This window comes from Aphanomyces invadans (genome assembly GCF_000520115.1).
Source record: "Aphanomyces invadans strain NJM9701 unplaced genomic scaffold supercont1.2, whole genome shotgun sequence".
Taxonomy (NCBI): Eukaryota; Oomycota; class Saprolegniomycetes; order Saprolegniales; family Verrucalvaceae; genus Aphanomyces; species Aphanomyces invadans.
Window position 1 is genome coordinate 1801722 of NW_008580147.1, and position 24529 is coordinate 1826250.

The 24529-nt window shown below is 50.9% G+C and overlaps 11 protein-coding genes across 12 annotated transcripts; 6 read left to right on the plus strand and 5 right to left on the minus strand.

Moving 5' to 3' along the window:
• Window positions 1-36: 36 nt before the first annotated feature.
• Window positions 37-1631, plus strand: H310_01412 (hypothetical protein; the record flags this gene model as incomplete). The annotated part of the gene is made up of 6 exons (XM_008864512.1): window positions 37-463; window positions 517-617; window positions 692-1009; window positions 1064-1161; window positions 1213-1466; window positions 1544-1631. The coding sequence occupies 5 exons, from the start codon at window positions 37-39 to the stop codon at window positions 1388-1390; spliced, it is 1122 nt and encodes a 373-aa protein (XP_008862734.1). The 3' UTR covers window positions 1391-1466; window positions 1544-1631.
• A 125-nt stretch (window positions 1632-1756) lies between these two features.
• On the plus strand, window positions 1757-5288 carry H310_01413. Of its 2 annotated transcripts, XM_008864513.1 has the most exons (10): window positions 1757-2045; window positions 2107-2199; window positions 2254-2286; window positions 2332-2673; window positions 2728-2877; window positions 2925-3010; window positions 3064-3196; window positions 3249-3326; window positions 3375-3422; window positions 3477-5288. In XM_008864513.1, exons 1-10 carry the CDS (start codon window positions 1794-1796, stop codon window positions 3576-3578), a joined length of 1317 nt encoding a protein of 438 aa, XP_008862735.1. In that variant the 5' UTR covers window positions 1757-1793; the 3' UTR covers window positions 3579-5288. The 2 variants fall into 2 exon arrangements, with proteins under 2 accessions (XP_008862735.1, XP_008862736.1); XM_008864514.1 differs by having other exon boundaries at window positions 3249-3422.
• H310_01414 (farnesyl-diphosphate farnesyltransferase) lies at window positions 3577-5288 on the minus strand. Its single transcript, XM_008864515.1, has one exon. It carries the CDS (start codon window positions 5205-5207, stop codon window positions 3633-3635), a length of 1575 nt encoding a protein of 524 aa, XP_008862737.1. The 5' UTR covers window positions 5208-5288; the 3' UTR covers window positions 3577-3632.
• A 209-nt stretch (window positions 5289-5497) lies between these two features.
• H310_01415 (hypothetical protein) lies at window positions 5498-6389 on the plus strand. Its single transcript, XM_008864516.1, has 5 exons — window positions 5498-5598; window positions 5645-5756; window positions 5807-5981; window positions 6028-6181; window positions 6231-6389. The coding sequence occupies exons 1-5, from the start codon at window positions 5529-5531 to the stop codon at window positions 6365-6367; spliced, it is 648 nt and encodes a 215-aa protein (XP_008862738.1). The 5' UTR covers window positions 5498-5528; the 3' UTR covers window positions 6368-6389.
• Window positions 6390-6400: 11 nt separating this feature from the next.
• H310_01416 (hypothetical protein) lies at window positions 6401-6803 on the minus strand (the record flags this gene model as incomplete). The annotated part of the gene is made up of 2 exons (XM_008864517.1): window positions 6401-6630; window positions 6686-6803. The coding sequence occupies 2 exons, from the start codon at window positions 6801-6803 to the stop codon at window positions 6401-6403; spliced, it is 348 nt and encodes a 115-aa protein (XP_008862739.1).
• Window positions 6804-10973: 4170 nt separating this feature from the next.
• Window positions 10974-12478, minus strand: H310_01417 (hypothetical protein). The gene is made up of 5 exons (XM_008864518.1): window positions 11706-12478; window positions 11586-11654; window positions 11409-11532; window positions 11210-11361; window positions 10974-11153 (listed from the first exon to the last, which is right to left on the minus strand). The coding sequence occupies exons 1-5, from the start codon at window positions 12444-12446 to the stop codon at window positions 10995-10997; spliced, it is 1245 nt and encodes a 414-aa protein (XP_008862740.1). The 5' UTR covers window positions 12447-12478; the 3' UTR covers window positions 10974-10994.
• A 467-nt stretch (window positions 12479-12945) lies between these two features.
• H310_01418 (hypothetical protein) lies at window positions 12946-14607 on the plus strand. The gene is made up of 2 exons (XM_008864519.1): window positions 12946-13869; window positions 13922-14607. Exons 1-2 carry the CDS (start codon window positions 13033-13035, stop codon window positions 14555-14557), a joined length of 1473 nt encoding a protein of 490 aa, XP_008862741.1. The 5' UTR covers window positions 12946-13032; the 3' UTR covers window positions 14558-14607.
• A 545-nt stretch (window positions 14608-15152) lies between these two features.
• Window positions 15153-18412, minus strand: H310_01419 (hypothetical protein). Its single transcript, XM_008864520.1, has 7 exons — window positions 18146-18412; window positions 17945-18097; window positions 17739-17891; window positions 17539-17691; window positions 17423-17497; window positions 17160-17375; window positions 15153-17104 (listed from the first exon to the last, which is right to left on the minus strand). The coding sequence occupies exons 1-7, from the start codon at window positions 18365-18367 to the stop codon at window positions 16013-16015; spliced, it is 2064 nt and encodes a 687-aa protein (XP_008862742.1). The 5' UTR covers window positions 18368-18412; the 3' UTR covers window positions 15153-16012.
• Window positions 18413-19008: 596 nt separating this feature from the next.
• H310_01420 (selenide, water dikinase) lies at window positions 19009-20774 on the plus strand. Its single transcript, XM_008864521.1, has 7 exons — window positions 19009-19263; window positions 19306-19419; window positions 19482-19728; window positions 19776-19842; window positions 19888-20047; window positions 20110-20340; window positions 20396-20774. Exons 2-7 carry the CDS (start codon window positions 19315-19317, stop codon window positions 20510-20512), a joined length of 927 nt encoding a protein of 308 aa, XP_008862743.1. The 5' UTR covers window positions 19009-19263; window positions 19306-19314; the 3' UTR covers window positions 20513-20774.
• On the minus strand, window positions 20722-23546 carry H310_01421 (hypothetical protein). The gene is made up of 13 exons (XM_008864522.1): window positions 23145-23546; window positions 22932-23093; window positions 22653-22882; window positions 22426-22608; window positions 22206-22368; window positions 22110-22154; window positions 21959-22056; window positions 21840-21902; window positions 21633-21783; window positions 21388-21586; window positions 21196-21317; window positions 20950-21144; window positions 20722-20898 (listed from the first exon to the last, which is right to left on the minus strand). The coding sequence occupies exons 1-13, from the start codon at window positions 23496-23498 to the stop codon at window positions 20746-20748; spliced, it is 2118 nt and encodes a 705-aa protein (XP_008862744.1). The 5' UTR covers window positions 23499-23546; the 3' UTR covers window positions 20722-20745.
• A 198-nt stretch (window positions 23547-23744) lies between these two features.
• H310_01422 (hypothetical protein) lies at window positions 23745-24522 on the plus strand (the record flags this gene model as incomplete). The annotated part of the gene is made up of 2 exons (XM_008864523.1): window positions 23745-24159; window positions 24215-24522. 2 exons carry the CDS (start codon window positions 23745-23747, stop codon window positions 24520-24522), a joined length of 723 nt encoding a protein of 240 aa, XP_008862745.1.
• Between the last annotated feature and the right edge of the window lie 7 nt (window positions 24523-24529).

Here is a 24529-nt window from a genome sequence, read left to right on the forward strand (position 1 = left end):
GGGTCTGTCTTCAACGTATGCCTTGGTGGGAAGACCATGACGTTCTTTGTCTCGCCCAAGTCGTACTCGGTCCTGCTCAAGCACAAGGCCCTGAGCCACAAGCCTGCCTTCGAAGAAATTGCCCAAAAGGCGCTAGACCAAAGTCGTGCATTCGCTAGTTATACCCAAGCTCTCGTGCCAGAAGTCCCTGCCGTGCACTACGGCAAACTCGTCCATCCGCACTTGCAACATTCGGCCGCCGTCGAGGTCCTAATCAAAAAGACGCTGCTCCAGCAGCGCCGTGTCTTGAGCACGTTTCCAACCCAACGCATGTCACTGTTGTCGTTTGTCCAGCAGTGCATCTTTGAGTCTGGCACGCGTGTGCTCTTTGGCGATACCGTTGTGGACCACAACCCGACATTACGACAAGCCTTTCAAACGTTTGATACGTCGTTTCCGTTATTTGTGGCAGGTGTACCCTCACGTAAGCAGCTGCCCCTCGTCATGCCAGGGCATTGCACTCACTCAATTCGTTAGTGCTTCTTCCATCGGCTTCGAAAGCACGACGCAGTCTTGTCCACGCCCTGGATTCCAATCCTGGTGCCGACGCTGCAACGATCATCCAAAAACGGACAGAGGTAATCGCCACCACAAGCTCCATCCCTAAACTCGCGCAGTTTGAGTGCATCGAGGATGATCATACACTGTGTAGGCAGTGAAGACGACATTTCCTACAAACGTTGTGGCCCCCCTGGACGCAGCAAAGGAATCGTTGGCGCTGTTGTGGGCAGCGAATGCGAATTCAATCCCGACGGCGTTTTGGTCGCTCTTTTATCTACTCGACAACCCTGTCGCGTGGAGCACTGTGCGCGATGAAGTTCGTGAGCACCTTGGGAAAAGCATCGATTGGACGGGCGACCAGTTGGGCAAATGCGTCTTCCTCGCGAGCGCCGTGGACGAAGCGCTACGGTTGAGCGCATCGTCGCTGATGATGCGTGTGGCGACGGAAGATGTCAACTTAAACGTCGAGGTACTTACATCTCGGTGCATGGCGCGGTTTGATGTGCATGCCCTTTCACTGAAGGGTTCCCACGTGCATTTGGCCAAAGGATCCAAGGTGATGATCTTCCCCAGCTTGGGCCATTTTGACGACGCTATCTTTCCGCAGCCCAGAACGTTCCAGTACGTTCCGTCGTTTGTCGTCGCCATTTCCTCACAGGTTGTTGGACGCAGATTCGATCGCTTTGTACAAGCTACGAGCGCTCAACTTGAAGCGTTCAACCCGTTCGGGATGGGTGTGACCATGTGTCCTGGCCGCAACTTTGCGAAGAACCAAGTAAAACGTCATCGTCTTGGCCACTCAAATCTGATCGATCGCTTCGACAGGTCAAGATGTTCGTGGCGCTCGTGATGCTCGAGACAAAGCGCGTCGCTCTTGCACCGGGCTACGTCGAGCCAAAGCACGACCCCGCCAGACTCGGCTTGGGGTACGGCCACCCTGAACCAACCATGTGCACTTTGCCCTTTCAAAACGGGATACGGTGTAACGTCTCCCATTCTGTAGGATACTCCCACCCACAGACAACGCGATTCAAATCGACTTGGAAACGTAGCGCCGATCCTAATACGAATCCATCTGCCTTCGCCACTGCGATCTTTCATCTCTTCCGCGGCGCCGTGCGCTGTTGGCATCATGTCAGTGTGGCTGCAAGAGGCACGAGGTGGTGGAAGTGCCACGTCTGGATGTGTAACCGCATGTAACTGTGCTGCGAGGCTTAGAATTCCGGATATGAACCGGATGTCGTGGATTTCAGATGCAGTTCCAGTGCGCATCGCGGTCGTCGGAAGCGGACGTGGCTGCCATGCAGACATCGCAGCAGCCGCTTCGGCCTCGGAATGTCAGCGTAGGCAGCTGCACCAGCACGACGAGCGTATTTAGCGTCAAGGTGCTGCATGCGGATGCCATGCTGATTGCGGGAGCTCCGTGGGTTCCAGACGATGCGATGGATGTGTGTATGGTTTGTTTTGCCTTGTTCACGCCGTTCCGACGAAAGCATCACTGCCGGGTACGACTTTCAAGTGAAATCAATCGATGCCGCCCTCTGGTAAAAGGGCAATTCGTAATAGAGTTGTGGCGCGCTGGTGTGCGGGAACTGCTCGAAAGGGCGCCTTCGCATCGACGGCATGGAGCAGAAGTCGCGCGTGTGTGATGTGTGCCAGGTATTGTTCACATCATAGTTCCGACTAATCCATTTGACTCTTGTTTGCGCCTAGCGGACGGACTTGCCTCCTCAGACATGGCAAGAAGTACGTCGTCTATGTCGAGTTGGGGATCTGACACTAGTGTTGAAGTGGCTGTGGAGCATTGAACTGCTGCGCGCGACTTGTCAGACAGCGGCGTGGTGGAGCTCGGTCATGAAGCGTCGGCAAATGACGATTGGCGCAATTCCGTCTCTGGATGACGTCGAGCGGCGTTCGGGGGACGACGTTGATGCGTTGCAGACTCATCCTAAGCATGCGCAGGATTTGCACCAAATCCAGATTGATATCGACCGCACTTTCAATGCGCCTCGCCATCGTAGCCTGCCTGTGGAATCGTACAGCCGCAATGCTCTCAAGGATATACGGAAGCATGCGCTTCAGCGTGTGTTGAATGGATATGCTGCATGCTACCCATCGATCGGATATTGCCAGGTTCGTTTGTTCTTTCATCGTTCCAACCGTGATGGAGCAACATGCATGCTGCAGGGCATGGATTACGTGGCGTCGATCCTCTTATTCGGGTCCAAATGGGATTGCTCGTACGCGTTTCGGCTGCTTTGTGTGCTCATGGAAACGTACGATCTCAAGAGCATCTACAGCCCAGGCCTGCCACTTCTTAACGCTCGATTTTATCAAGTACGATGTCGTTGTGACTCTTTGGTATCGATGATGGCATGACGTAGTTGGACGAGCTCGTACACGTTCATCTCCGCGACCTCCACGATCATCTCGTGCACCACCAGATTCACCCGAATGTGTATGCTTCCGGGTACGCATCCCCCGCTCGCATCGTGTGCTTCTGACCCATTCGCGGCGACGCAGATGGTTCTTGACACTGTTTGCAAACTTTCACTCGCTCGCGCCTCGTGTGGTGCTGCGCTTCTTCGACTTGTTCTTTGCCACAGGGTGGAAAGCGTTTTTTCGCGTGGCACTTGCCCTGCTGTCTATGGCAAAGGTTCGTTCCCCCCGTTGTGTCGTCTGGTAACGATGGCTCTCGGTCGTGGTAGCGCATGCTGCTGCATGCCCACCACACGGACGCCCTCTTGACGCTTCTCCACACGAGATTATTCGACCTCGTCCCCGACGTACCCGATCGATTCTAGCTTCAATTCGTCACTCGATGGCGTTTGTAGACTGACTCGTCTATCCACACGTTTTTTGCCCTCGCCATGAGCTTCAAGGTATCCATCACGCCGACAGGAGGCATGCATTCTGATGGATGGACTCTGATTTAGGTCACGAACGCGTCGCTGCGGTCGTTAGAAGAGCAGTACACCCGCACGTCCAACGGCGGAACGTTTCTCGACGAGGATTTGATGGAGCATCATACGTCGTAGCAACATGGTCCATGGTCCACAAATGGTGTTTTGTTATTGTTATACAAGTGGTCGTTAGTCCGTCTTTTTCGTCGATTTGGTCTGCTCCATCTCGACAAACGGCGAAAAACCAAACGACAGGAGCAGCGCAACACTGGCAAACACGACAGCAACCATGCCAACGTCAAACGACGACGTCAGGGGCGGCAATACAAAGCCGTTCGACGAGATGAGGTACCCGAGGGACCCCAGGAGGGCAAAGAACGCAAAAAACGCGATGCCGCTCATGTTTGGCATCTCGAGCACATCGCTGTGGATTGCTTGCAGGGCACGGTCGAGGACAGCCTGGCGACCCGGTGTGTGAGTCCCGTTCGCCTGGATGTCCTGGACGTAGTTGCTGAACATGCCACGGACCTTGGGCATGGACGTAGCGTGTTCAAACAGGAAAGCAGCCGTGCCCTTGCGGACTTTGACGACGCCCGTGAATACAAGTGGGTTGTTGTACAACTTGGCGAGGGTGGCCGCCGCCATGACCTGCGGCATCGCGCAAAAGAAAAACACGTCCGGGTGGCGGATGCCGCTGAGGTACGTCATGCAGTCGGGGATGTGGCGAAGTGCATCAAACACCATCTCGTTCAAGCATTCGAGGCTCGCAGGTTGCTTGGCCGGGTCGCGCATGTCACCGAGGTTGCTCATGTGTTTTTTCCAAATTTCTTGGGGCCAGAACGTACGACCTTCGACAAAATCTTCTAAGTAGTCGCGGATGATGTTAACCTTTTGCAAAAACGACCCCATCGAGTTGCTGAGTGTGGTGAGGGACCCGACCGACGGCGCTTCCAGCCCACTGGCAGAAAAAAGACGACTCAGCCCTTCGCCGACGAGCCCAGCAACGTAATAGCAATATTTGTCGTAGTCAGAGGTGCGCACCGTGCCTTGGCCCATATCGACTTCAACAAACTCAGCCATCCCGGCTCCCATCTTCTTGGTGATGTCGGCGATAATTTCCTGGTGCGACACAGGCAACGATGCAAACGATCGGTTCATGGCTGCGATCTGCTCTAGCACCGTGGCTTCGTCGCCTTCGCCAATGCCGTGAATTGACAGCTTGGAGTCGTACAACTTTTCGTGGAATTCGTGCAGCATCTTGATCTTTGTCTTGCTGTCGATGCGCTTCATGTCGTCTTCGACCGTATCCAGCGCACGCAGCGCCAAGTAGAAGATGCATATGGACAAGCGCAGTTGTTCGGGGAGGTTGATGATCACCATGGCAAAACTGCGGCTGACCTTCTTCACCATTTTAAAGCACCACGTGTCGTCTGCGTTCAAGTTGGCAGGCAATTGTTTGGGGCCGGCAAGCTTGTTCTTGAGCAGCATCTTGACAGCCGCGACAACTTCCCACGGATGGGACAGCTGCGCGAGCTTGCTTTCTTTGTGGATCGGGATGGATCCATACGCGCCTTGCTTCTTCGAGACGTCCTTGCTGTCGCTCTTGCCGAGCAACTTGGCGAGGATGCCGAAGACGACGACGCTGGAAATGACGCACGACATGTTTTCGAAGAAGACGTTCGAGAGCGAGGCAAAGAGGTCTTGGAGCAGGTCGCGGACGCTTTCAACAGCGAGCAAAGTTGTCACGGCGAAGACGATATGCATTTCCAACCACCACGCCACAGCCACACTCGGTAATCAATTGGTTGAGGCAAGGGGGCGCTAATGCCACCACGTCAATTGCCGTGATTTTACAAATATACTTTAATCAAGATAAACGAATTCGCTCTGTCCCTTGTTTTAATTCTCGACAGGATACTTTGTTTTTGTATGGTCCATCATGCGCCATTATTATATTTCATGGCCACATGGTCAAAAATTTATTTAAGATTTTTGCGACAAACGTTCATATGTGATTACCTGCAATAATACGTCGGATAATTATCCGGACATCCTGCGTTTTGAATTTCCAACTGTGCTGGGGCCATGATGATGGACGAGGTGCAGGTTGGGGAGGAAAACACGGCGCACATTCGCCGGCAGCTTGTGTTCCAAGGTGAGCGCGGTGAAAGAATCGCCACGCCAATGGAGATGCGCTGTAGGTCTGTCTGTAAAGCAAAAGGAGACTCAATTCAACGTGGACCGCGCTGTCGGCGCAGGTTCAGCGAGTACCTTGTCGATTTCGTCAACGAACAAGGCATCCGCGAAACCGAGGTACCTCTTCCTAGATAAAGCGACGAAATCACGTGGATGTGCGTGTAAAGGCGGGCGTTGGGCGACATATCAAACAACAAGGGAAGCTGTCAGTTTCGCGACTTTGATGACACACCGCATCAAGAGCGACAAACAAAGCGCCACGAAGCATCCAAATCAAAAGAATCGATTGCAAAGTTGGCTTCGCAATTCCCAATGCTCATGAAGAAACCGCGCTCGGACGAGGTTTGCCCGCACTCGGGATTTATCACGGTAACATTGATTGAACCAGGACATAGAGATCGCATACGGAGGACTGTCCAGCAAACGAGACAATGACATGAACATAAACGAACTCCAAGCGCAAATAGACGCTGAAATTTTGTCGTGGCAGCAAGAAGTGGACGCGGCGCTGGCCATCGAGAAGGCCGTCGATGACTTGGATGGTGCGAACCTCTGAAGTTCCCTCCATTACGTATTGACGCGGCATGTTAGACTTGAATACCGAACTACCGCCGATCCACCTGGACCATGATGAAATTCCACAGCCCAATTTCCTAGTCGACAATGATTCGATCGACATTCCACCACTATTTGACGGAAAAGAGCTTGAATTCGAAATCAAAGAATAATCAAAGTTATATGAAGTGCATTCGGTGTGGCCATTAGCGAAGGGCATCGATGGATCGGGCCACGTGAATCAATTCGTCGATCTTTTCACGCGCGCACTCTTTCCAGTTCTCTTCGGACATGAATTGCTCCGTCAAGTTGTAAAATGCTTCTTGAATGGCAAGAGTTTTAGGTGTCGGACGAGCACTCGGTACAGTGATTTGACGGCGACTCTGTCCGTCTTGAAGGACTTGGGCTGCGCGTTTCAATGTGTCTTCGTCCACTCCTATGACAGGATATTTCTCATTGAAATCAGTCGTTTGATTGCCCGAGGGGAATACCAGCTGTATAGGCACATTGAATGGCGTTACTGGACGTTGAAATCCCTGGGACTAACTCATAGAGCGAATTTGTTTTCTTTATGCCCTTGTCTTCGCTGTCCACCGACACAGAGGCCATGACATACGTCGATATGGCCGAGGGGCTTTCATCGTTGCTTCGCCAGTTGGGTTCAGCACTTGTAGATGATTCAAACCCCAGGACTGTCCTGAGTGTTGGTTCACGAAAGATTTCCTGATGTGTTGTTAGCATCATTGTGTGAATCGCAGTACCAGAAAGTGCGTCGTTACAATAGCCCGTGGACCTCCGCAACGTTCCACTTGATCTTTAAAATGCTTTATCGCTGCCGTCTATGTAGTGGGCTAAGCGTTGCGTGGAACAAAAACAAGCCTACCAACAGGCAAATGCCATCGGAAGGACAAGTGCCTGTCAATTGTTGAGCCGATACATTAAAAATGTGCCGACCTTTGCCGAATTCGTCAATGAGAAGTAGACTCTTCGAGTCTGCGTGATTTATCATTGTAGCCAGCTAATCCAAATTACTGAGTTACGCGGTATGTACAGAAAATATACGCCTACTTGATTGCAGTCGATAGAGAATGCACTTTGACAAAGTGTTGCGGTTTCCAAGCTGTAAATTGTTTCACAAGCAACGGCATACATGCATCGAGTACCTCATAATTCTAGAAAATATTTTGTTGACTACGCCAATTTTTGCTGCGAAAAATCATTAAGGACAAAGCACATAATGGCATGATTAACCTGTTGTGGTCGGGACGAACGAACCAATTTGAGCCATGATTTGCAAGACGCCAACCATCTTCAAAAAGACCGATTTACCTAGTCACGAAATTCTAGTACAGACTATGTACACAAGTGTTAAACATAAAATACCAGATCCATTTTGTCCTGTGACAACGGAAATCAGCCCAACGTCAGGTCCAAGCATAACGTCATTCGGAATGTAAGCTTCAACAGTCAATTCTTGCAAGGGGTGTCGAGCTTCCTTTGCACTGAATATAATTTCGTCGCTCATAGTTGGTCTACACTAACAATTTTCAAGATGTCAAGACAATATTGATGGCCTGCCTGACAAAGTTGAAGTTTTGCGCACACGACGCCAAGGACAAAAAGCAATCGAGTTCTGCAATTGCATGCGTCATATCTAGGTAGTTGTGAGATAAGCTACCAACAAAAACATGTACCGTGGAGTGGTTGTTGCTCCGCAAGGACGGCATTCGTCAATTCGACCGTTAGGTCTTTCGACAAGTGGTTGGAGTTTACAAACGACATCGATGATGCAATGTTGCATGATGCACGTACGTCGTTGGATATCGTAAATGTTGCCGTGAATATCACCGAACTCGACGTCCAGGTGTCGACACTTGGGGCACTGTATTTCTGTTGTAAAATGCACAAAATTCATCTCCGCAATACCTTGAAGTAGCTGAACGAGTTGTCTTCAAACTGGAACTCCAAAGTAGGTGGCACCGGTCCTCCTGAAGGATTTCTTATGGCATAACCAAGGCGTGGAATAAATTGCAGTGAGATGGCATTTAATTGTGGCCACTCTTCTTGGAGAGCACCCGACAAGTCGGCAAGAATCTGATCGTAATATTAGCATTGAACAAAATTTTTCATGGCACCTTCTCAACTTTTGCGAGATTTTCCCGTGCTGCATCTAATTCAACCGAGACACCTTCTCGAATAATGCATATTGCCTCTTGCTTTGTCGCATCAAAATCAATCACGTTGCACAGCAAGTTGTTGATATTTTGCAAAGTCGACAGACTTGAAAATTGCTTCATCAAGTCAAAATCTCCGGGCAGCGCGCATTCCACCAATATCTTTCTAATTTATGATATGGTCAAAGAGTTTGACAAGGTAGCGAAAAGTTACCTAATCGACAGAAAGCAAGAGATGCACTGTTGCAATCCAAACCAATCGCGGCCCTTTGCTCGCATCATTTTCACGCGGCGGAGGATTCGAAATGCATCTCGAAATCCTCGCAATGTTGTCGCCTGAGAAGATATTTTGAGCTCGTACACTAAAAAAACTGCCTTACCAATGTTTTTACTATGTCTGTCTGACATGCATCGACGAAAAACGCGACAGTGTTGTGACGGCCCACGATCTTTGGAATATCAGTTAGTGGTTTTAGGAGCCATTGTCGCAAGAGGAATTTTCCGTTCTTTGTGAGAGTGTTGTCAAGTAGTGCATAAACGCTGGAGTTCTCTTAAGTGCTGGTACAAAGCGCATGTCGTCAAAATACGCTACCTGAAGCCTTCCTTTGACCTTTCCCATGACTTGCAGCCGTGGCAGTTAGTAGCACTTGCATAACTGTTGTACCTTAATTTGTGATGGATGGTGTTCCTACATCACCGTATTACCACATTTTTCATGTGCTGCGGTACTTGATTGAAAATTTGGAGTGCTCTTAGTGTGTTCGAATCCACAAGCATTACATCGTCGAACGATGCTTGCTCAATAGTGGTGACGAAAAATGACGTTGAATCGTCGAGCTGGTTGCAAATCTATTCACACCGTTGGAAAACATAGGTTGGTGCGCTCACTTTAGCATTTGATAGGAATGCAATCATTGCTAAGTGCCAATGTTATTTAGTTCTTGAGATTCGACCCCACCTCCAACTGCGCGAATCATTTCTTTATTTTCGAAATCGAAAAAGCTGCTCAAGTACTTGTACTTTTCCCTCCTACATAAAATGTCATTGTTTTCTGCATTGCGCAGAGCGTATAACTTTGTTGAGCCATCGAACAAATCTGCATCAGCGCTCCACTCTTTTCCAATTCGAAGTTCTTCAATCTCCTTGCAGGCTTTCAAATATGCGAAGTCTACTCCCTGTCACGTCACGGAGAGTACACATATAAAAGTCTACCCGAATGCTACAAAATTGTATAAGGAAATACTGAGCTGCTTGATGTCAATTTACCTTGCAAATGTTGGGGCAGATTCTGTCAAATGAACCTCGTTTCAATGGACTCAAAATGTCGTGCTGTGCAACATTCAGCTTGGACACAATAACTGTTCCTGGCTCAATTTGCGTCAACAAACGGTCGATCATCTGTGCGGTTGTTAATGCACAAAGAATAGATGCTCATTCTAGAATTCACCATCAACAGGTCCGCTTGGTTCACGACAAGCTGAGTGATTGATAACTTTGAAGCCAAACAGTCGAATACGGCTAGTCCAAGATTGTTCTTCTCAAAAAAGAGAGACATGTAGAGTTCTGGTCCATCGTATTCATCATCGGATTCTCGCGATTCTTCATTGTCGCCTGTGGGAGGGTTATCCTGCTCAATATCCTTGAAGCGTTCCGCGATTTCGTGTGCCTTTCTCTTGTGGATGCCACTTCTCGCCATCGTCGATTCTACAACTGCCGCCCTCCGGATGAATCACCTGTACTCCCTGGGTGAATGCTTGCCTTGTCGAGTATGCTAGTCTGATCGGGTACTTCTGCTGTCGACGGGGGGTGTCGACTTGCAGGGTGTTTTGGCGCGCAGTTTGAATTCTGAGATCAAGATGGAGATGTTTAGTATTACTAATAGTTCCAACATACTCCGACTACGACAATGGATTTCAGTTAGTACTTACTCCTCTGCAATTCCAGATGACATACTAGTAATACTATCAATTGATGAGCTCAACAGTTCAACATCAAGAAGGATGATCTGATGTTACGCAGAACACGGCTCGCCATCTCGCCACACAAGACTCACGGCGCTCAGGAAATGAAGAAATCTCACGGAGCATAGCCATTCCTAACAGCATTGAATGCTGTGTCCAATGCCCCAGTCGCTCTGGCTGAAGGGGTTGGCCAGCCTAGCCACGGAATGTTGGATTCGAGTATTTGCCCAAACACTGCTGCATTATTCAAGCTTCTGAAGATTTAGCAAATGAGAGGGCATGTCAGCAATCGTGGTAGTTTTCGATCCTTATTCGTGTGTTGAGATTGCACAAACAATGCGTCCCCTCCAACCACGAAAAGGTGGAGCGAGACTCGGGGTCTATCTTGCCAAGATGGTCTTGCCAAAGATGCATCGGTCGAGGAACAGAACCTCACATACGAAATGCCTGTCGGTAGTCCATGGCGATGGTGTGGAGAATGGACACCACGCTTCTTTGTAACGAGTCTCAACAGTCTTTCCCTTTTCAAGTTTTTGATTCGACAGCTCTATCGCAACGGCATTGTTCAAGCTTTATGGAGTCTGAAGTCCGTTCAAACCAAAATCACCCGTGTGATTCGATGCGGACATCGTCGAATCCATCGCTTTGGGACACGAAACCTTTGTTTATTCATCATTCAACGCTGCTACGCCTGGGAGAACCTTTCCCTCCAATAGTTCCAAGCTCGCACCGCCACCTGTCGATATGTGGCTCATGAATTTGGCGAGGCCGGCCTGTTCGACAGCCGCGACGGAATCGCCGCCTCCGATGACAGTGGTGGCGCCCTGCATTCAACGCACACACATCGTTGGAATCACCCTAAGGAATACAGCAAACTCACGTCATGGGTGCGGCTCGCAAGGACTTTGGCAATAAAGTTGGTGCCTTCGGCAAACTTGTCAAACTCAAACACCCCCATCGGCCCGTTCCACACAATCGTGTCACAGTCGAGCAATTCTGATTCAAACACGCCTTGCGTCTCTGGGCCAATATCTGTCCACATCATGAGCAACGATAATCGCAGGTGAAATCACACGTACCAAGACCGAGCCAATCGTCTGGGATGTTGTATATGCTCACAACCCTGGATTCCGCCTTCGCATCGTACTTGTCGGCAACTACAACGTCGTTGGGTAGGATGAACTTGACGCCTCTTTGTTTGGCCTACGCATGACAAACAAATGTGAGCATAGCGAAGCATAGCAACCACTTCATACCTTATCCAGCAGCGCTTTGGCCAGGTCGATCTTATCTTCTTCGACAATCGACTTGCCCACCGAGATGCCCTGGGCTCTCGAGGTCACGCGGATGTTGAAGCATGAAGGATTGAGATGTACCTGGGCTCGATAGAACGTAAAGATCATACCACCACCGAGAATGATCTTGTCGCACTTTTCTAACAGCGATTCCAGCACGGAAATCTTCGTCGACACTTTAGCACCGCCAATGATGGCCGCCAATGGCCGCTTGGGATTTTCCACCGCTTCACCCATGTACTTGAGTTCCTTCTCGAGAAGTTTGCCAGCCACCGAGACTGGAATGAACTTGGTCACACCTTCTGTCGACGCATGCGCGCGATGGGCAGTGCCAAACGCGTCGTTCACAAACACATCAATGTTCTTGGCCAGATCCTTGGCAAAAGCAGGATCGTTGTCTTCTTCTTGTGGATGGAACCGCAAATTTTCGAGAAGTAAAACCTCGCCATGTGTAAGTGCAGCCTTGGCCACGTCAACTTCCGGACCAACGCAGTCGTGGACCGAAACTATAGGCTTTCCCAACAGCTCGGATAGACGTTTCGCGACAGGAGTTAGGCGCATCTTTTCGTTGACTTGGCCCTTCGGACGGCCTAGATGGCTGCACAACACGACCGATGCATCTCGTTGCAGCAAGTATTGCAACGTCGGTAACGCTTCTCGAATACGTGTGTCGTCGGTGATGACGCTCGGGTCCTGCTTATTCAATGGAACGTTCAGATCCGCGCGCACCAGCACTCGCTTGCCCTGAAGGCCACCACGAGCATGGAGTTGATCCACAGTCAACTTCTTCTTGATGCCGGTCGAGAAGAAGCGCTTCATCATGGCCCACTATCGTGTCGCGGGTGAAAGTTGGAAGATACGTTGTTGTGGCCGTTAGGAGTACGCGATGTTGAAATACCCTATTTAAGCGCAACCTTATCCAACCACCAAAAGGCAATTTCGACTTGCTCCATTTGCATGTACCCAACATTTCCAAGAATGGTAACACAACGATTTACTCCCTTTATTTTACTACCACAATGGGGACATGCCTTTCTCCATGGACACTTCATGGCCACGTCCACGGGTGCGTTGGATTTCAATGATTATTTAGGGGATTTGATACGGATATCCATGGAATTTTTTTATTGAGTCGCGGGGCAAAATCATTTGGTGTTTGCATGCAAAAGTATCGATACATTTTGGATTTTTCTCGTGGTGATCTTCGCAGTGAAGGAATATGCAGTTTTTCATCTCGAATATCCGGGAAATTCTCGGATCCGCATATTCCACTCGTTCTGGATGGTACATCCGGATACGGCGTGTCGAACAAAATTCGAAAACGACACTCGCCGCCGGGCTTCTGCGCCTTCAAGCGTCACCCATCAACTTGAAATCTCCAGAGCGGCGTGAGCTACAGGTAGATCACATGGCGCGCCGCGGAAGCATGCCATCGCGAACGCTGACGCACAGCATCAATGAAAACGTTCCGGAGACATCCGACGTACCACCACTCGACGACGGATTTAGCCTTGCGATGGCGTCGTCAGTGTCAGTGAGCAGCTGGCTGCGATTCAAAGGGGGCTTCTTCAAAGGATGGACAATGTACTACTTTGTCTTAACCCGAACCAACCAGTTGACGGCATATGCCACGGATGACTACGAAGGCAAGCCGTGGAAGTTTCGTGTCCAAGCCATGATGGTGCAAACCAATCGGTCTGTGCATTTCGGCTTCATCGTCACAACACTCAAAAACGGCACGATCACGCTAGCTGCCACTAGCGGCCAAGAGTACAAACAATGGATCCAAGCATTGTCTGCGAGACAGCCTCTTCATCCACCTTTGACGCAGAATGCACTAGAGGCTCAGAACGTGCGCTCGGCAGCGTCAGAGCAATCTCATACCACGCTTACGCCTGAAGAAGCTCAAAGCGACATTTATCTCTACGTGCCAACAGCCGTCATCCCACTTCAGGGCAACGGAGGGCTTATCGGTCAAGCGAAGGACGAAATCTGCACATTGCAGACCCACTTTGGCCAGATTGTGCCGTTTCGAGGAAACCTGGACGACCCGTCGATTCAGTGGCGAATTGGCAAGCCCGACTATGCGCTTCTCGATCTTGCATTTCTCCAAGGCAAGACCCACAACCACCCGCAACAGTCTCTCGAGTGGATGGTCCAGAACCTGATGAAGAAGTGGGAGATGGAAGTTAGCCACAAGGCCAATCTCGACCAGTGGTCCACTATGCACTCTGATATGTTCACGGTGAGGCGCCTGACGCTCTAATTCTCTTTTGTGACACGCCTCGTACTTGTAGCTCCAAGTGAACATGGGGCCACCAGTCACGGCCGCAGACCTGCATCGAAGTGGCAAGTACAACGGGTTGCTCTCCCACTGCCCGCGCCATGTCTACGACGCCAGCGGATCATCTCGCCAGCGGTCATACTCAGCATTTTCGTCAATGTTTCCTGATGGATTTGCGTGGGAGGTCCTCCAAGTGTTTTCCGCTCTTCCCCGCGTCTCATTTTCGTGGCGGCATTGGGGCTACTGCGCCTCGAAAATGGACGACGCGTCCGAAGGCGACTTGATTGAGTTGACTGGCTTCGCCATCATTGAAGTTGACCCAACGATTCGCATCAATAGCATGGACCTCTTCTTCAAACCCGAACCGTTTCTTGCGGCGCTACGCAAGAAGAGCTGTAGTGACATCCCGACTAGCACGTCGTCGCGGTCGCGTCGAGCAAGCGTCCCACACGCGAAGTTGGCTGAAGCGCCAAAAAACACACAATGGCGGGCGATGCGACCAGAACTGCAAAGAGCAACTGCCCTCGACAACTCGACGAATGAAGGGAACGACATGCTGCGATGTCCACAGCGTGGCGTAGAACGCATGAATGTGAATCCAGTCCACCACCGCCAACAGCATGATCATCCACATACGATGGCAGGATAGATTATATGTACCATAAAAATGAATGTATGGAAAATCCCTTGTGCTGTTGATAGATTGAATTTGGCATTCAAGCACTTGATGAATAATGTGTGGGAGAATTCGCTTTCGAGTACAATAGCGACATCACGACGAACTGTGAAGGACATAGTCACATCATAAGCAAAATGAAGAATTAGCACGCACTTGACTCCTATTTGTGTAGACCTTGGTCGCCGGACGAAGGGCATTGTCCTGTGACCTAGGTACACACACACCTCCACCACATCGCTGGGTGCATGACAGAGAAAGCTGGCCTTCCCACATGTGTATGAACTTTTCGAGAGCCGTTCGGCTTGCCGCGTATTTCACCAGGACAACCCATCTTTCATCGGCAGGTCAGTACTATACCGGTACGGTTCCAGAGCAGTACCCTACTATTAGTATCACTACTTGCCTTTTCGAGAATCGATCCATCCGGATGCGAGATTGCAGCTACAAAATTCCGCAAAATGGAGTTGACTTGGAAAATGTATTGGCACACCAAACGCCAACGGTTGGCTACCAAGACAACTCTGGACAAGGAGGTCGCCGTGGCTTTTCATTCTCAAATTGGACAGCGCGCAGCCGTGCCAAATTTTGCCCCTCGTTCAATTGTCCATATTGTTTCGGGTCTTCCATGATGTCTTGGCATATAGCAGGTTCCCCCAGGGATGGTGGGTCCATCAGCCCATCGCGAAGTTCCTGGGGAGTGGCTAGAAGCGCTGGGCAATTGGCTACCTAGTCGCGTTTTGCGAAAACGGGAGTCGATAATCAGCATTTCTACATCCCTTTCGACGGTGTGCATGTTGTGTGTGAGAGAGCCTTGCTTGGCATGTGGCGCGTTGCAACGACGAATTCCAAATTTTTTACACATGTTAGACACTGAACCAACCATGTCGACAAAAATTTCCATCCCGAGCAATGCGATGTTTTGATATGTATGATGCTTCTGCCCCAGTGATCCACACAGTTATTAGCTCTAGCTGAATCCTTCTGAAGAGACCAAATTTATTGAGGGGATCGATTGCGTATGATATGAGCCGGCTACATTTTCTAGAGTCTCTAACCTCCACGTCGACTCCTTCGGTGCGTTAGTGCTACTTGTGGCCAACAACAATATCAAGCGGTTTGCCTTTGAGGCTTGCTGTAGCCTCGATGACGGATCGAGAACTATGACATTTTATTCTTATCATTGGATGCTGCATTTGTGCCAGGGAAGCACATGATTCATTTCGTCGAGAGTTTCTCTTGATGGAATTCCTCGTTTCTGAGCAACCGGCCACTGAACAAGTCGTCGTCTGCATGAGACCAACCATGATTCATGCCGATGATGCTTCCCTCTTTGTTGATGAGATAGCGAACTTATAATCCTGTAATGCCAGTATTTCCTTCTCATTCGTCTTACAAGCACAGATGCACTGCGCATTGCAATCTCCGCTATTCTTCGTCGACGGCTTCAGAAGAATTGCCATATCGCTTCGCGTATATCCTTCGCAGCTCCTCTCGTCGGCGGTCGCGTTCGATTTCCTCCGGCGTGAGAGGAACGACTGGAGCGGGGGGTACTTCGGATGCAACGTCCGCCTGCGCAGCAACTTGCTCCGTGGAAAGGTGGTTGAATCGAGTGCTCGGTACAGTAACATCTTGCCCTTCGGGCTCACGTACGTGCGGAAGCGCGGGAGTTGATGGGACAGGGAATTCCTGCCCTGGTGTCGAAGGAACTGGGGACAATGTAGGAGTTTGAGCAGCCGCCGGAACAGAGATTGAATTGGTGGTAGTGGGAGGTGCAGCCACGGGAGCAGGGGGTGCAGAGGCCGGTACAGCTTCAGGGACGGGAACTTGGTTTAAAGAGGACGGAGGTTGAAAAACCCCAAATGGCGGAGGAACTGCACCCGTGGGAACCGATGCGGGAAAGCCCGGCATCGGGGCAAAGCCGGATTGACTGTGCAAAGCCAACGACGTGGCTCGCAAGACGTGGAGTTGCGCTTGTAGCATGTCGAGTTGGTACTGCAAAAAGCGCGGATCCAACTGAAGCGCATAGTGCAGCGATTGAATGTAGTGCGCACTGGAATCGGCTGCAGCAGGGTCAAAATGTGTCGCCCCGAACACTGGGGCTGTGGTGGCAGGAAAAGGGGGCACACCTAGTCCTGGATGCGTGGAGTGCGCCTGTGGAGTTCCATGTGGTGGAGCATGAGCTCCGGCTGGCGGAAGGCTTTGTGTAGGCGGAGGAGCGGTCGGTTGCATGGATGAAGCAGGAGTCGTAGCGGGAGCTGGAGTTTGTTGCAGCTGCGCAGGTGATTGCCCAAACCCTGGGAGGTTGCGTTGGGGATTTTCACGACGGGGCGGCTGCGCTTGGGGCTGTTGGGGTGCAGGTGCTTCTGGTTGAAGGGGTGGATTGTTTTGCTCTTGAGCTTGTCCTTGCGGTGGGGGTGGGTTGACTCCTCCACGAGGGGGGATATTTGCCTCAGGAGTATCTTCAGGGCGTGCGGAATTCACGTCGATAGGAATATTTGAGCGGCATGTCGGGCAAGACTGCAAGGGCGAGGAGTGAGTGTACTGCGCAATTCACATCGACACAAGCATTCACCTGCTGGCGCTGCAACCACATACGCAAGCAATTCAAGTGGAAAATGTGCGTGCATGGCAGCTTCTTGGCCGTCTCGAGCGTCATTTCTTCGCGGCAAATGATGCAAATGCGATCGGTTTCGTTCATTTCTTCTTCCGTCGGGTTTGGAAACCTCTCGTTCATGTTGGCTGTGATACGACGGTACCGAAAGTACGCGACGATGCGTCGTTGCAAGTTCTGTCGTCAGATGAGGATGGGGAAGCAGCTGCATCTCTGGGCAGTACCTGAATCGACATCCACAAATCGCGAAGCAAGTGCAGCGGCATGCCGTAATACGTAAAGATAATCATGAAGAAAATCTAACGAACACATGAGACTTGCATGACGACAGCGGCGTTACCAGATACACGATAAGCTTGACAATTTCCGTGACCAGTTCCAAATAGAACACATAGGTAAACTTGTTCGTCCACGTGCCTTCGACACGGGCATCAATCAGATGCAGAATATAGCGCAAGAATACGGCCACCAGGGTCACAAACAGGATCAAGAACTAAGTTGGACGTCAGCTAGTTGGGCGCAGGTAATCGGTCGTCGTACCTCAAAGCCAAACAGGACCAACACGGACGGTCCACGCTCAGCTACTTGAAGCCCTGACACGATCACGAAAATCATGTCCACCGCAGCCAGTAGAGCCATGAGTAGAACCAGTCGGACGTGGGTGATTCGAGACACGACTTCGGATTGCTCAATCTAAGTCACAGTCCCATGAGCCCGTTGTGGCATGACTTGCTGGAGCATTGTACATGTTCTCCACGCCATTGACACAACCAGTGAAACGTCTTCAGGAAGAGCAGGATTGTGAACAGACCAAGCACTCGAAGAGACATTTCTTCGCGGAATACCGACAGCGTAAAGCATGTTTCTGCAATTGCAAACCGTGCGTGGTCGTAGAGCATCTACGAAACATGGACAATCATGCGCATGTACTTAGGGTGGTCGTTCACCTCCATCTCGGCATCTCGAAGGGTACCCAAGAAGATCCGCTTGAACACTTGGCCAAACAGGACAGTCATCACAAATGCCACGTTGCACAGGACCATGACGCTAACCTTCGACGTCACCAGGTAAATCACCGTGGGATAGAACTGCTGACGCGTGTAGTATGTATAACCCACGAGGCCCGCGCCGGCCAAGAGGCTCGTCGCCGCATAGATTCCGAATCGCATGCTCACCCGCCGCAGTCGCGTTTTGGAATTGCACTGAGGGGCGATGGGGTCCGAGAAATAATATATATATGATTGCCAAACGCGAGTGATTCACATACAATTTCTAAGATATTGACCTCTAGAACAAATTCCACAGGATTAAAATGCATGCTGAAATTCAGCCAATCATACTCAAGCATGTGGCACGTTGGCTCACGGGGTTTGGGGGTCGGCGGCCGAGCGCGGCAATTGCTCTCGTTCAACTAAGGCAAACATGGCTGGAATAACGCCCCATGATATGTAGAAGCTTGCCCATCGCGCCACGGTATGAGATCGCCTGGGGAGTGAATTCTGTGAACGGTCGATCGTGTGCAAGAGTCTCCATCTTGTGGTGATTCTTGGATTCATGACTCGGATGGATTCAAGTCGTATGGTTCACACACCGGTACGATCGTGCATTTGTCTATGAGTAAATGGCCATTTGCACGCGCGTTGAAAGGAGCTGCCAACAAAATGCTTCGACGCAGGGTTCTGCCGACCAACGCGACGGTTCGAGCCAAAACGTGGTCACATGTGAAGATAGTAATGATTGGACAATAATGTGCAATTAATAAACCAGTTAGAGCGCTGGATTGTCCGACGTCCTTCCTCACATTGTGACTTGCTCGGCGGCAGTCATGCCACTAAGCGACGCCGCCGCGAAGGATGCGGTGGACGCGATAATCCGCCGTGAATTGACGGATCCGTCATTGAATACGAAGAAGAAGCGTGCACCGTTTTCGCCGGTTGAGCATGGACTTCGCGAAGACTTTCGCCTCACGTCTTTCAGCGAACTGAAAGGATGAGGCTGCAAGCTGCCCCAGGAAAAACTACTCACTTACATATCTGGGATAGCTAACGACCTCAAACCCAACGAGGTACACACCTCACTAATTTTTAGTTGACTTACGGTCACGTAGACTCCAGGAATGGACTCGAGTCTGGTCAAGATCAAGAACCCGTTAATGAAGGACATGTACCAGGTGTCGACCACCGACTTCTTTTACCCCTTGGTACAAGATCCTTATGTTCAAGTACAGTGTTTCCATCGTATCCTCGATTCCCCTCGTCGTCTCACTCGATCCGCCGTACGTAGGGACGCATTGCGTGCGCCAACGTCCTGTCCGATCTGTACGCCATGGGCGTCACCGAGGTGGACACGATGCTCATGATCCTTGGAGTTTCGCGCCTCATGACGGACATCGAGCGCGATGTTGTGACAACACAGCTGATCCATGGCTTCAACGATTTGGCGCGGGAAGCAGGAACTAATGTGACTGGAGGGCAGACTGTGATGAACCCGTGGCCCATCGTGGGTGGCGTTGCCATGAGCGTTCGCCATGGTATAGCGACAAGTTAGTTGGGGAATTTGTCTCACGCGGTGAATTAGAATCCCAAATCATTCGTCCTGAAAACGCCAAGGCAGGCGAAGTTCTCGTCTTGACCAAACCCCTCGGGTACGTAATTGTCTAAATTTCAATGAAAAATCACGTCGTGTTTAGAACCCAACTCGCCGTCAATGCATTGCAAATGAAGGACCAGCCGCATCGGTGGCAAAAGGTGCAGCACTTCTTGACCAAGGAAGCGGCCGACATAGCGTTTGCCAAAGCATCCGAGTCCATGGAGCGATTGAACATCACCGCGGCAAAATTGATGCACAAGGTGGGTCGACCGTCATCCATCCCCAAGTCTAATTTTGTATGGTTTCATGTGTTCTGCACCAGTATGGAGCGACGTCGGCGACAGACGTGACTGGTTTTGGCATCCTCGGCCATGCTTCGAATTTGGCCAAGTCACAGAAGATGGCTGTGGATTTTAAGCTGCACACACTGCCCATCATCAAAGACATGCTCGAGATCAATGCAGCTTTCAATAACAATTGGAGGCTGCCGCAAGGGTACTCGTCCGAAACGTCAGGGGGACTGCTCGTGACGTTGCCAGCTGAAAATGCCGAGGTACTAAAAATCGTCTGAAGAATGCGCAATGGCCACCTCATGTTTGATCAACCAGGCGTATATGCGTGAATTGGAAGTGCTAGACGGCCAACCTGCGTGGCTCGTTGGCCGAGTAGTCGATGGTTCGAACAAAGCGCGAATTCTCGACGACGTAAAATTTCTTGAAGTCTAAAGGATTCCCACCCCATGACGAGTTCAAGTTGACGAAGTGGAGAGCGAGCGCCCGTGGCCCTGTTTTGAGTAGTTCAGGGCATCGTGGCAGCGACGGGCAGCGCGAATGACGGGGCGCCGTTTCACTTGTTCCAAAGCATGGCGTCCCTGACATGCACTCCCCCCTCCATCCCGACAGTTCTCGTCCACGGAATGGTTATCATGCAGATAGTTGAAGACTGACACGCCGTTAAGTTAAGAGTTTGGCAGTTCATATTTGGAAAGCTGTGGCTCGCTTTGGACGCGAGGTAGCTTGCCGCTGGCTTTCGACATATCCTTGGCAAATGCGCTGAGGACCTTCTTCCGTTCAAGTTTCCACGAGCAACTGTCGCGAATCATTTGAACCAGCTGTCGTGCCACCGTCATGCCAGACAAAGAGAACGGTGGATGGTCACACACCAGTTTATCCTGCGGACACCGAACGGAGAATTGCTGAATCTTGGACAAGATCGTCTTGGTGACGCTGCCAAGGCGCAGGAGTTCAAACCCGTTCTTCTTGTTCAGGTAGTTCTTTTCAACGCGAATGATCTTGCAAATCGTGTTGGCCACAATGGTGAATGGAAAGGATCCGTGGATCGGGTCCAATACCGCAGCCTGTAGATTACCAGCGTCAAGGAACGTGATTCCCGAGTAGACTGGCAGCACCTCGCCAAACACGTCGCCGCTGGATAGCATCGCAACTTGAATTCGAGTTTGCTCGGCACCGAGGAGGCGAACCGCCCCACACAACCCGGACTGGACAAAGTACAAATGCATGGCGACTGCGCCTACATGCCGTCGTCCATCGATACGTGTCAGACATGTGGTGTGATTGAATACACGTGGTCCCCACAGCACCTTCTGTGACGATGACATCCCCCGCGTTGAAGTTGAAATTCTCCGACAGGACACCGAGGGTGTTGCGCTGTTCTTCGGACCACTCGCCAAAGATGCCCGTCGACGTGAAAAACGCCGCCCTCGCCGATGCGCCTTCCATCATGACTTTCTTCATCGTGTGCTTAAACACAACGTGCTCCAGCATGAGGACACGGCAGGCCTGCTTACACAATCTTATTCATCCAAACGCGTCGCAAAACTCGAACCGTCATGGCTTCCAGGGTTGTGTCGGCCCACAAGTTGGTCGAGATGGTGGCTTCACTGAAGATGCTGCCGGGTTGTAACGTTTGCTGGATCTGCTTGACGCCGTGCTGCTCGGTGTGAACTGTCACTGTCCCTTCTAACACTATGTACATGCTGCAGACAGCGGCCTGGTGACGTCCCAGCAGCATTATCGACCGACGGTATCAAACCTGATCGTGGACTTGCTCACGTGAACGATTGTTTCGTTTGGCCATCCCGCAAAGACCAAATTCCTTTCAACCACCACGCATGAAACAACCAAACTAGCCGCGCTGATGAAAGCACCTACCGCCATAATGCATGCAAAATATCATGCTGGAGCTTGGCTAAGCACGGTATTCGACTTGACTGGTCGATAAGAATGTCGAGTTGGGCCAGACTTCGGCTCTACAGTGACGATGTCTTCTTGCTCACAACTGTTTCAGTGCTTCTGGACGTACACTGGGCGGAGTTTCATATGCATCTTGGAATACATCCTTTGACGTCTAGCCCAAGAACGCCATCCATGGGATAAAATGTCGACGATGGGAAGGTACCTTGACGTGGGGGGCGTTTTCGTGGACCATTGTAATCGCCTTCAACGCTTTACGAGCCAATTGGTGAGCGTGTTTGTGTCCCGCTTGGTTCTGCTCGATGCTCACAGCGCGCTTCGAATCCCTCGACGCCTCGATGTACTTTTCCTGGACGCGCCAAAATACACTGTTCTCGTGGTCATTCGTGTGCCTTTCTCGCGCGCGGTGCCTTGGATACGCGTACCTCCTCAATTTGTAGTATCTCGGCACGTCCGGATCCAACTTAATCGCTTCGTTCAAATCCGCCATGGCCATGTTGAAATTTCCCAGGTGCGCCTGCACAACCGCCTGGTTGAAAAAGAGCATCGGGCGATTGGCGGCGTCCGTGTTCATCACGCAGCATTTCTTCAACTGTGCCATGCATTCCCTAATGCCAAGACTCAGCACCAACTTAATTGCAGTGGTACGTACTTGTAGCGGCCGTCCGAGTACGTCGTCCACGCCTCGGTCACAAGTGCATTGAGTGGAAGGTTGCCACCATGTGGGAGAACGTGCACAAGTGTCACATCTCGATTCATCAGACATCGAAACTTGGCCACCATGTGCATTTGATCCTGGGTGTCGACGACGACGTCTTGGTCGACGCTTTCGGGCTCCACCTCTGCGTCGAGTTGTTCCTCGTCTCCAGGAGCAAGGGGCTCCTGATCAAACGATGGTTGCAGTAAAAACGGATGAAACCAATTGTTTTACCTTGGACAAGAGCTTGGCAAGACTTGCATGCCGTCGAACTCGACGAACGACCGGAATCGTCGTGTCTTCTGTTCGGATCAACGATTTGCAGAACGAGTACGACGACGCGGCTTCCGCTCGTTGGATAAGCTTGTTCAAGCTCTCGGCCTGCGACGCCAGTTCCTACGGCGCTCTTGTTAAATCTCTTTGATCAATGCCATCAATGGAACGCACCAAACGTGGGGGTATCTTGACTACTTCTCGCTCAAACAATTGGTCGTACGTGAGATCGACATCGTTCATCGGGGAGATCGCGACATCGCTCCGACGTGTTTTTGAGGTACGTCGACGGGAAGTACACGCCATGGGCAATGCACACTTGATCACGCTTTGGGTGAACGTGGAGTCGTAATTGTACGGCATGGATCCCTCGGTCAATGGTCGATCGAGGTTCGTCGTGCTGAATTTTCGCCTCTGTTTCGCTCGAAAGTTCCACGATCTCGCCACCAAACGAGCATTCTGCTCAAGTGTAACCCCAGACGCCGGCGCACTGACGGACTGGCGCCGTGGCTCCGCTGGAGCGTCCATCCCACCACGAACTCGTGCCAAGGTCGTCAAAATGGACTTCAATTGTAGGTTTCTAAAATTAGGATGAGGTCTTAACACTATTTACCGTGAGAGAAGGATTTCGATTTTTATTTTGGAGAATAATGGCAGCCCTCCACATACAAATAGACAGGTACTATTTATCTAACGCACTTTTGTGTGGCGCAAGAATTCAGAAAAAAACTGGACTTCAAATTTTCAAACTCTCGTTGACGGATACGAGAGATCATGATGGCCTCCACGCCACTGTCGCCCAAGGGGAAGGAGAAGAAGGAGAAGAATGGGCTGTGGACATTCGACGAAGAGGTGATCATGCTGAATGCATACCTTAATGCAATCAAGAAGTCCACGAATATGACCAACATGGAGAAACGAAAGTGTTGGGACTCCGTCACACAAACGTGCCATGAGCACGGGTGCGCTTGGGACAAGGACCAGATTTACTTCAAGTACAGCCGCATTCTCTACGACTTTGGTCTGTGGAACTTTGTGCGCAAGTGCCGAGGGGCCATCGTCGACCCAGCCACGGGCTTTATCACGTTGTCGGAGGAAGGTTGGGAATTTGCCATCCAGAAAAAGCCCAAGTGCGTCAAGTTTCGGACGAAAGGATTCGTGCACCGAGAAATCATGGAAGCTATCACTGGTACGTCGTGATCGACATTCCAGCGATGCCTCTCACATTCTCGTTGGTGACGTAGGCGAAGACGGCACGCATTTTGAACCCGATTCCACCGAGATGGACGCTCACATGAAGAAAGGGGAGAAGCGCGGCCGAAAGCGACTTGATCGGAACAGTGACGGCGGGGGTGTCAGTGGTGGGTCTTCGAAGAAGCAGGCAAGGGGATCTCCAGAAGGCCAGTTGCACGCTGTCGCCGAATTGTTTTCGGCCGAAACGATGCGCAACCTCAACGAGTATTTAAGGGCAGGAACTCGTGCGTTTGACGCACTGTCGCAGTATCTCGAGCAAGAACGGCTCAAGAACGACTTGTCTTCCATGAATGTTTGATTCCCAG